We start from the raw sequence: 10,416 nt of genomic DNA, 5'->3' as shown, positions 1-10,416 counted from the left end.
TTGGTTCATGAATTTAGATTGGTCAGTAAGTTAGACTTGACTTCTATTTTGGTGGAGATGAGCTCTTTCACTTTGGTCAATATGATGGATTTAAAAAAAAACGAGTAATTTTTATCTTTTGCCTCTTATTCACGAAGTATTAACTCTTAGTGATCAAGTGGAGTGGAGATTAATGCAACATTTGTTACTTTCCTCTTGAATCGTTATAGAATAACTCTCGTTAGTTGATAATGGTTTCATTAACTAAACTTAGGTTCTGATAACTGAAAAACTATCATTCAAACCTGTTGCTCCTCATTAATGCAACATTTGTTACTTTCCTCTTGAATCATTATAGAATAACTCTTGTTAGTTGATAATGGTTTCATCAACTAAACTTAGGTTCTGATAACTGAAAAACTATCATTCAAACATGTTGCTCCTCATTAATGCAACATTTGTTACTTTCCTCTTGAATCATTATAGAATAACTCTTGTTAGTTGATAATGGTTTCATTAACTAAACTTAGGTTCTGATAACTGAAAAACTATCATTCAAACATGTTGCTCCTCATTAATGCAACATTTGTTACTTTCCTCTTGAATCATTATAGAATAACTCTTGTTAGTTGATAATGGATTCATTAACTAAACTTAGGTTCTGATAACTGAAAAACTATCATTCAAACCTGTTGCTCCTCATTAATGCAACATTTGTTACTTTCCTCTTGAATCATTATAGAATAACTCTTGTTAGTTGATAATGGATTCATTAACTAAACTTAGGTTTTGATAACTGAAAAACTATCATTCAAACCTGTTGCTCCTCATTAATGCAACATTTGTTACTTTCCTCTTGAATCATTATAGAATAACTCTTGTTAGTTGATAATGGTTTCATTAACTAAACTTAGGTTCTGATAACTGAAAAACTATCATTCAAACCTGTTGCTCCTCATTAATGCAACATTTGTTACTTTCCTCTTGAATCATTATAGAATAACTCTTGTTAGTTGATAATGGATTCATTAACTAAACTTAGGTTTTGATAACTGAAAAACTATCATTCAAACCTGTTGCTCCTCATTAATGCAACATTTGGTACTTTTCTCTTGAATCATTATAGAATAACTCTTGTTAGTTGATAATGGATTCATTAACTAAACTTAGATTCTGATAACTGAAAAATTATCATTCAAACCTGTTGCTCCTCCTTAATGCAACATTTGTTACTTTCCTCTTGAATCATTATAGAATAACTCTTGTTAGTTGATAATGGTTTCATTAACTAAACTTAGGTTCTGATAACTGAAAAACTATCATTCAAACCTGTTGCTCCTCGTTAATGCAACATTTGTTACTTTCCTCTTGAATCATTATAGAATAACTCTTGTTAGTTGATAATGGTTTCATTAACTAAACTTAGGTTTTGATAACTGAAAAACTATCATTCAAACCTGTTGCTCCTCATTAATGCAATATTTGTTACTTTCCTCTTGAATCATTATAGAATAACTATTGTTAGTGGATAATGGTTTCATTAACTAAACTTAGGTTTTGATAACTGAAAAACTATCATTCAAACCTGTTGCTCCTCATTAATGCAACATTTGTTACTTTCCTCTTGAATCATTATAGAATAACTCTTGTTAGTGGATAATGGTTTCATTAACTAAACTTAGGTTTTGATAACTGAAAAACTATCATTCAAACCTGTTGCTCCTCGTTAATGCAACATTTGTTACTTTCCTCTTGAATCATTATAGAATAACTCTTGTTAGTTGATAATGGTTTCATTAACTAAACTTAGGTTTTGATAACTGAAAAACTATCATTCAAACCTGTTGCTCCTCATTAATGCAACATTTGTTACTTTCCTCTTGAATCATTATAGAATAACTCTTGTTAGTGGATAATGGTTTCATTAACTAAACTTAGGTTCTGATAACTGAAAAACTATCATTCAAACCTGTTGCTCCTCATTAATGCAACATTTGTTACTTTCCTCTTGAATCATTATAGAATAACTCTTGTTAGTTGATAATGGTTTCATTAACTAAACTTAGTTTCTGATAACTGAAAAACTATCATTCAAACCTGTTGCGCCTCATTAATGAAACATTTGTTACTTTCCTCTTGAATCATTATAGAATAAATCTTGTTAGTTGATAATGGTTTCATTAACTAAACTTAGGTTCTGATAACTGAAAAACTATCATTCAAACCTGTTGCGCCTCATTAATGAAACATTTGTTACTTTCCTCTTGAATCATTATAGAATAACTCTTGTTAGTTGATAATGATTTCATTAACTAAACTTAGGTTCTGATAATTGAAAAACTATCATTCAAACATGTTAAAAATGGAATGATATAATTTTCAAGGCGGAACTTTTGCTGAACGTATAGATTCATCTACACTAATGAATGCATCTCTACAAACCAACATAGGTTTGTGTGAGTTAAGTTATTTCCAAAGTCCACACATCTCAATGAAATAATCGAGTATAGATTTGGAGCCTTGTTTAAGATTGTTGATCTCTCTCAGCACGTCGATTGGAGACACGAATGCAACTTGCTTTGAAAAAAGTTACTTAAGATCATTCCACACATCTAAAGAATTTTCCAGAAACATAATAGTTTGAGGGATATGTTCAGTAATAAAATTTAGAATCCATGAATGAACTAGATAACTGCATCGTTTCCACACGACTTTTTTTAGATCAAGAATCTTTGGAACTTGAATAGATTAATCAACAAATTATAGCTTGTTTTTAGCGCTAAGAGATTGTTGCATCGATCTTGACTATGACGGATTATTAAAACCATTTAACGGAGGCGTGAGTTTCATTGGAGAGACGATTTGGAGTTGGATATGGGTGCAGCGGCATAATGAAAGGATTGATCGAAGAAAATGCACAACCAAAAAAGGAAGAAGATGATGTGCAGAACTTGCAAGAATCAATACAAGAATTCATGAGAATTAAAGAAAAACTAAAAGATTTTTGCAACTGATACCTTATTAGCATTTGAGAAGTTCATAACTATCTTGAATTCAAAATAGACACAGTATAAAATGTTTCTCTTGCATCAGCATATTATAGTAGCATATTAGCCTATTTTATTTGGATCACCATAGCTAGTTAATTATTTCCTTATGGATTGTTACTTACACACCAAATAATCATAATGAAAACTAGCTAACTAACTGAAAGGGACATCTTAACTAACTTATGTAACAACATTCTAGAATCATTATATTGTTTTTTTAATCAATTTGGTCTTTCCTTACCTTGATTCATGGTAATACAGGAGCACTAATTCTAGAAGAAACAAAAAAGTCAAATGCATAAAATTCAAACACTGTCAACTAGGGGTAATACAAATATTTCAGAAGAAACCATATTCCAAAAATTATAATAATAATAATAATAATCTGAATAACTAAAACAAAAGTCTTAATCCTAAATTTATTTTTCTATATGTTGATGATTTCTGTTGGCATGATCAGCATGTCTCATAATCCAGAATCTCTCAATTTCTTCGGCTTTACGACCCGGAATGCGACCTGCTATCAAATTCCATCTGTTGCAGGTAGATAGTTTCCATAAATCAAATCTTTTAAAGAAATAAAGTTTATTATATATATAAATAAACAAAAAAGTTGAATATATATATATATATATATATATATATATATATATATATATATATATATATATATGCATGGTATACCTATCTCCAACTAAGTCGTGCATTCTGCATATGAGATCCACCTCTTGTTCACTCATCTCTATGAAACCCCATTCAGTGCTGCTCACTTCTGCAACAGCTAACACTCAGTATTAAATACCATATATGATCAATTCATGCATATGCTATGCTACACGTATAAATAATTTAGATACTATAATAAGAGATCATAAAAGTGAAATTTTGTTTGTGGTATGAGAAAGAGATTAAATGAAAATCACCTTGAGAGGTTGCACTTGTGGTTGGGTAGATCTTTGCCTTATTTTGGGGACGCTCTTCAATACTCATGTTTTGAATTATCTATCTACCTGGTGGTGGCAGCGGGTGCAGGAAAGTATATATAATATATAGTAAATTGGAAATTTGAATGTTTGATTTAATAAAGGTGTGTGGAAATTTAATTATAACTTTATGCTTTGAATGTTGATCAGTCAAACTACTGTTAATTAATAAAGTTATTTACCTTCTAGATGAATTATGTATGCACAACAACTAGCTAATTGCGTAACTTTGTTTAATATTCAACACGATTTCCATCATAAGTAGATAATTCATACAATATATATGAAAAAGAAAAAAGAAAAAGGACAGAGTGCAAAAATGGAGCGCTATACCTCACCCATAAAAAAAAAATAAAGAAATAAAAAAATAGAGAAAAAAAAAATAGTTAAGAAAATATGAAACAGTTAGTCTAAAATGATCAATGAAAAAGTTTTTCTCCGAAGGAAAAATAAGGCATTCCCTTACGACTAGCACACTTTTTGGTGCATGGATATAAATGACGGGTGATTTATGGTCCAATTAATAGATCTCTAATATTATATGTCGTTTTCAAAGAGATATCATCTCGCCCAAGTGTCTTTCTCTCACCCAGATATGGGAAAACGTGAAAAAAAATTGTTCATTGGATTGAGAGTAGTCAAGGTTAGTAGTTGGTCCGTGTCTTTAAAAAAAATAGAGATTCAACGGCCCACTATTGATTGAGTGAGCAGTTATCCTTCCTAAGAAATCCTAGGCCCAAAGGAGAAGGGAGAGAGCATAATTCATATGCTTATATCAAAGAACTACACTAATATACAAATCATCTCACCTCACATGAGCATGTCCTCTAAAATCATTGTAGCATCACCATACAATGCTTCTCACCACCATGGACTAGCCCTAACCACTCAAAATTGTTATAAAACTACTAAGGCCTTTGAGTATCCCCTATCTTTGTGGGGATTCCATGCTCACCTGTACTTTTTGACTAGTACAGTGGCACCCACAGTAGGGCTCCCGTAAAACTAACTTGGGCCACACCTCTTTCATTCTCATTTCTTCTCTTCCCTCTGAAGTTGTCCAATAAACTCTATGCTCCAATACAAATACAATAGTAGAAGGTTTTGCTGGTGGAGGTAGTTCTAGCTCCTCTCGAAGGAAATACGCAAGGCATGTTCTTGTTGCAAATGTGATATCTTCTGGTTATCCCTATGGTGAACAAGGAAAAAAAGAGGTTAACATCACATTTTCTGACAGGATGCCACAAGAGTTAACACTCTTGATGATGACCCGCTGGACATCACTATACAACATGACAATTGTGATATCAAGCGGGTCTTGGTAGATCCTTGGAGCTATGTTGACGTCTTTTTCTAGGATGTTCTTCTATAAACTTCAACTCAATCCTAATGATGTCAAAGTGTTCAGTGGCTCGTTAATAGGACTTTCTGGCGAACAAGTACAAGTAAGGGGTCATGTGACCCTGAAGATAACATATTGGGGACACCTTATAGCCCTATAATATCATCCTAGGTAGACCCGCCATCAATGCGCTAAGGGTTCCACCAAATATTTGGGTTGAAGTATCCATTGCCTAAAGGGCAAGTCGACACGATTCGAGGAATAGTAGACCACTCAAGAATGTTGCTAGAATAGCCTGGTGAAAGAGAGGGAAGAGCTCTCCCTTGTGGGCGCCCCCTTTTTGAAGTTCCAAATGAAGACCTCAATTGTTGGGATCCCATGTTGAAAAACTCACGTCCATAGAGGAATTGAAGGAGGTTTGGATAAGTCATTTATCCCATCAGGTGACAAATATAGGTACTTCGCTTACCGAGGAAGAAGAATATGAACTAGTCAAAAAAACTCATTAAAAATGTTGACTTGTTTGTATGGGCCCCCTCTAATCTGCTCGAGATAGATATTAAGGTAGTGATCCATCGTGTCACCATTAACACTTCTGCTAAACCAGTGGTGCAAAGGAAGCGGATAATTGGCGAGGAGAATAGGACCGCCATAGACGAGGAAGTAGGAAAGCTATCTAACGCCGGGTTCATTTCAAAAACAAAATACGCTACATGGATATCCAATATAGTGTTGATAAGGAAAGCAAACAACAAGTGGCACGTGTGTGTGAACTTCATTGATTTGAATGTTACGTGTCCCTAGAACTCGTAATCGCTACAGAATATTCATCGCCTTATCGATGGGTCCTAGGTTTACTTCACATTGAGCTTCATGGATTCCTATTCGGGGTATAACCAGATTCATATGGATCCCTTAGACACCTCAAAAACCGCCTTCATGTCGAACAGTGGCAACTACTTCCATGATGTCATGCCCTTCGACCTCAAGAATGCTGGTGCTACCTTCTAGCGACTCACAGATGTCGTGTTCTCCCACCAAATTGAGAAGAATGTAAATGTCTATGTTTACGATATGATAGTAAAGACACTACTATGAAAAAGAAATTTAACAACAGTTGGAAAAGATATATAATCATCCAGGTCCTGGCATTGTTATGTAGAGTGTTATTGCAAATGTGTTACTTACAATCATGGTCCTGAGACCGTTGTAGTATACTGGAAAGCGCGCGTGATATAATAACGGTTAGTTAACTCAACCGTTGTGATAGACCTAAAGGTCTCAAGTTCGATTCTCAGCATCGACATTTTGAAACATAAACTATAATTCATCACAGTTACAGAAGATAACCATTGTAAAAAGTACCCATAGTTTATTATATAATACGTAGATTACTTATTTTTTTCATACAGCTCATCAAAGAAATACAACCATTCAAATTGATGAAGAAGTATATAATCTAAAAATTAAACTATTCTTGAAAGCCATCTTAAATAAACTATTATTTTCCGAATTGCATGTCACTCATCATTCATTTCCTACTCTTTAACAAATAAAAATGTGGTTAAATGGTATAATTCCTTCGGTTCTAGTTTAATTTGAATAACATCAATTTATTGGCTAAGTCTACCTTATCATCGTCGCTTATTATCATGATTGTTATGATGACTTAGCATCATAACAATCACGATGATAAGCGACGATGACGAGGTAGACTTGGCCATTAATTAGATTTTATTAAAATTAACTAGAATAAAAGATATCAATGTAATGAAGGAATCAGGTCATTGAACCATATTCTATATGATAAAGAGCTTGAAATGAACAATGAGACACATACAATTAGGAAAACATCGATGGATAAATGTTAGTTTTCAAATACATCTTAATTTTCAAATTATAAGTTCCTATATCAATTTAAATGAATGTATTTTCATTAAAAGGTTAGTGAAACAAAAAATCTACATAGCATATAATAAACTAAACTTCGTCTATTGTCAACCTGTATAAAAATTTAAAGAACAAAACATTACTAAGTCACAAGAAGCTTCTTTCTCGTGACTTAGCAATATTTTGTTCTTGTTTTGAGAACATTTGTCAACAACAACATAAAAAAACACAACAAATACATGCAACAAAATAAATAAATAAACATATATTTTAGCAACAAAGCACTAACAACATACATCATCACAAAGATATATTAAATTGTTTCAAGAACGTATCTTTTATTGAAAATAATCGTGGAACTGTAACAAATTATGAAGTTCATCTGCTTTGTGATGCTGTGAAAAATAAATTCAGGGTGGATGAAGTTTCCACAATAACTTCATACTTCTTGTATTTCTTTTTCATAGAAACACAAACCATATGTACCATAGCCAAAGTATGCGCTTTGTTGAGGTGGTGAAGACGAATTTGAAAAAATGGTTTGTCAACGACAACAAGCAACAACAAAATATGTGAAACCGGAGTAAATAATATAAAAATCATGTCAAAAAAATTTATCTACATTTATCAACAAAAACATACAACAATAAAAAACCATAAACTATCTAACAAGAAAAAATTTATATGAAAATCATGTGAGACATAACAACAACATACACAAAAGTGAGAGAATAAGGGAGAAGAAGAATACCTTTATGCATGAAGAAAAATATTGATGACTATATTGTAGAATAGAAAAGTTAATGACGAAGAAGAAGAAAAAAAGAAAAATTGGGTGCTATTGTGAAAGATACGACGATACTGTTAAAAAGCGGGAGTTAACTCGCTTATATATGGGTAAACAGTTTCACAACAGTTGTCATTACCAACTGTAGTGATGTGTGTGTGTGTAACATATCAAATGAGAATGAGTAAGTTATATGAAAATTTGATAATTTAATAACAACCATTGGATTTATATTTAATGGTTGAGATTAAAAGATATTTTTAAAATTTGATTAATGATTTCTCTTTCCTCTTAACGGCACATGATTTAGTGAAAACAACAACTTAATCTCAACCTTTTCTTTTTAAATATGATGGTTCTTATTTATTCTCACATTTTCATATAACTTAATCATTCTCACTAAATATTTTATGTGTGTGTGTGTCACAATGGTTGAACAAAACAACCGTAGTGATATTCCTTTTATTTTTTTATTTAAAAATAAATAAAAAAGAAAAGGCGCACCTTAACGTTAAAGAAATAAAATATTTGAGGGTGCTGAGTTTCGAACCCATGAATGCTTGATTGTATCACCACAGTGAATTCATCAATCGTTATTATATTTTAACAATTTTAATTAAATTTTTTTATCACCGTGGTGACTTGGGCATTGTTGTTTGCATGTTTTGTAGCAGTGAGACCGTCGAGGGGCGCAATAGTGTTGAAGACTTGGAGGATGTCTTGCAGTTAGTCAGGAAGTACAATATGCGCTTGAATCCCGCCAAGTGCTCATTCGGAGTTCAATCTGGAAAGTTCCAAGGGTTTGTGATAATGTAAATAGGCATTGAAGCCAACCCAACAAGTTTCTGACAGCCATCTCCATAAGGAGCCCCACCAATATAAAGGAAGTGAAACTGCTTGTAAGTTGCCTCGCCGCCTATCTCGTTTCCTCTCATGTGCAGGGAGACAAAGTTTTCCTTTTCTTTGTCACCCTAAAAAATTAAGAGAGATTTTAGTGGAAAATAAAATGCGATGAGGCATTCTCGAAGTTTAAAGTCTTCCTCGCACTGCCTCTTATTCTCATTGACCGAATGAGGGATTACCACTACTCCACTACCTCACAGTCACAAATCAAAGGATGAGCTTCATACTCTTCCATGAGACAAATAACACTGAGAGGCCCATATATTTCTGTAGCAACCTGCCTAAAAATTAATGTTTAGAGTCGCCACCTATTCTACCAAGGCGAATAGGAAACCTTTGATGGTTTAGAGATTCAGGGTAAGATACCATATTCGGGTTAAGGGAAGGTGTTAGGCACCCAAAACCCTTTCCTAAAGGTTAACATTTCAAAGATTAGGGTTAGGGCAAAGGCAGATGATAATCAGTTATTAGGGTTGACAAAATTAATTATTAAAATGATTAGGGTTTGGAGGTGGGAGACTCGCCTTGTTGCCAAATGCCTACGTATCTCCTTAGGGAGAATCAGAGTCCACGTAGTTCGGGGGACGGGTTGTACGCTCTTAGGGTTTGAAATTTGATTTGATATAGTTTGCCTCAAAGGCTTTTGAAATAGCCTATGATAATGTATGATTCGATGCATACAAGTTTTGGGAAGTGTTTTTTAGGAGTGGGCGTACAACCCTGATTTGGCACAATTAACCGCAATGATCAATAGGTTTGATCACCATAGTTGAAAGATTAATAATTGCATCACTACCAATTTTAATCGATTGATTCGATTATCACTAATAATGAGTTGAAGTATTTTTTAATAATTTTGTAGAATTTTATTTTGTATTGTTACCCCTCGCAATCGATTGATTCGATTAAAAAGAATAACAAATTAAATCGGAGAGAAAAACGGTTAATCATCACAATTAATAAGATAATTGCAACCATTTAACCACATAATAGAAACCAAATTTACTTAATTAAATAACATTTTAATTAAATTGTTGCTAACCATAGCGATTAATCGATTTAATCGGCACGAATAACAAATTGTAATTTAATAATAATATCATATATATTTTCCATTTACAAAATATAATTATTAAACAATTAATTAAACCTTTAATTATATAAAAGAAATAATTACAATTTGAATATATTAATTAAATTAAATTAGTTAACTAGGTTTTGATTCAATATGGTTGCAGTTATGGTGTATGGTATGGGTATGCAACCAGGATTCGTTGGATCTAAATTAATAGAATTCTATGGCTCAGATTTGAGGGTGCATAGTGAGGGTTTGAAGCTGAGGCGCACTGGATCGAGGGTTGAAATTTTAGAAAAATAAATGGGCAAAGGGGAGGCTCGAACCCACGACCTCCCCTTCACTAACGTTTCACATGACCACTGCACCACCCACACACGCGCGTTAAACAACTATCAAAAAATAAA

The 10,416-nt window shown here is 32.9% G+C and overlaps 1 protein-coding gene across 1 annotated transcript; it reads right to left on the bottom strand.

Annotated features, from left to right (window-relative positions):
• Window positions 1-3,347: 3,347 nt before the first annotated feature.
• LOC131647083 (MYB-like transcription factor ETC3) lies at window positions 3,348-4,026 on the bottom strand. Its single transcript, XM_058916997.1, has 3 exons — window positions 3,953-4,026; window positions 3,714-3,801; window positions 3,348-3,563 (listed from the first exon to the last, which is right to left on the bottom strand). Exons 1-3 carry the CDS (start codon window positions 4,017-4,019, stop codon window positions 3,449-3,451), a joined length of 270 nt encoding a protein of 89 aa, XP_058772980.1. The 5' UTR covers window positions 4,020-4,026; the 3' UTR covers window positions 3,348-3,448.
• Between the last annotated feature and the right edge of the window lie 6,390 nt (window positions 4,027-10,416).

The sequence above is a fragment of the Vicia villosa genome, linkage group LG2, assembly GCF_029867415.1.
Source record: "Vicia villosa cultivar HV-30 ecotype Madison, WI linkage group LG2, Vvil1.0, whole genome shotgun sequence".
Taxonomy (NCBI): domain Eukaryota; kingdom Viridiplantae; phylum Streptophyta; class Magnoliopsida; order Fabales; family Fabaceae; genus Vicia; species Vicia villosa.
This window is presented reverse-complemented; position numbering and strand designations above follow the sequence as displayed.

What these genes read in the sequence shown, in the direction of transcription:
- LOC131647083 (XM_058916997.1), bottom strand. Translation starts at nt 4,019, where the DNA reads ATGAGTATTGAAGAGCGTCCCCAAAATAAGGCAAAGATCTACCCAACC. An exon ending in CACAAGTGCAACCTCTCAAG is followed by an intron (nt 3,802 to 3,952) that starts GTGATTTTCATT and finishes TAGCTGTTGCAG; the next exon opens with AAGTGAGCAGCACTGAATGG. An exon ending in CACGACTTAGTTGGAGATAG is followed by an intron (nt 3,564 to 3,713) that starts GTATACCATGCA and finishes TACCTGCAACAG; the next exon opens with ATGGAATTTGATAGCAGGTC.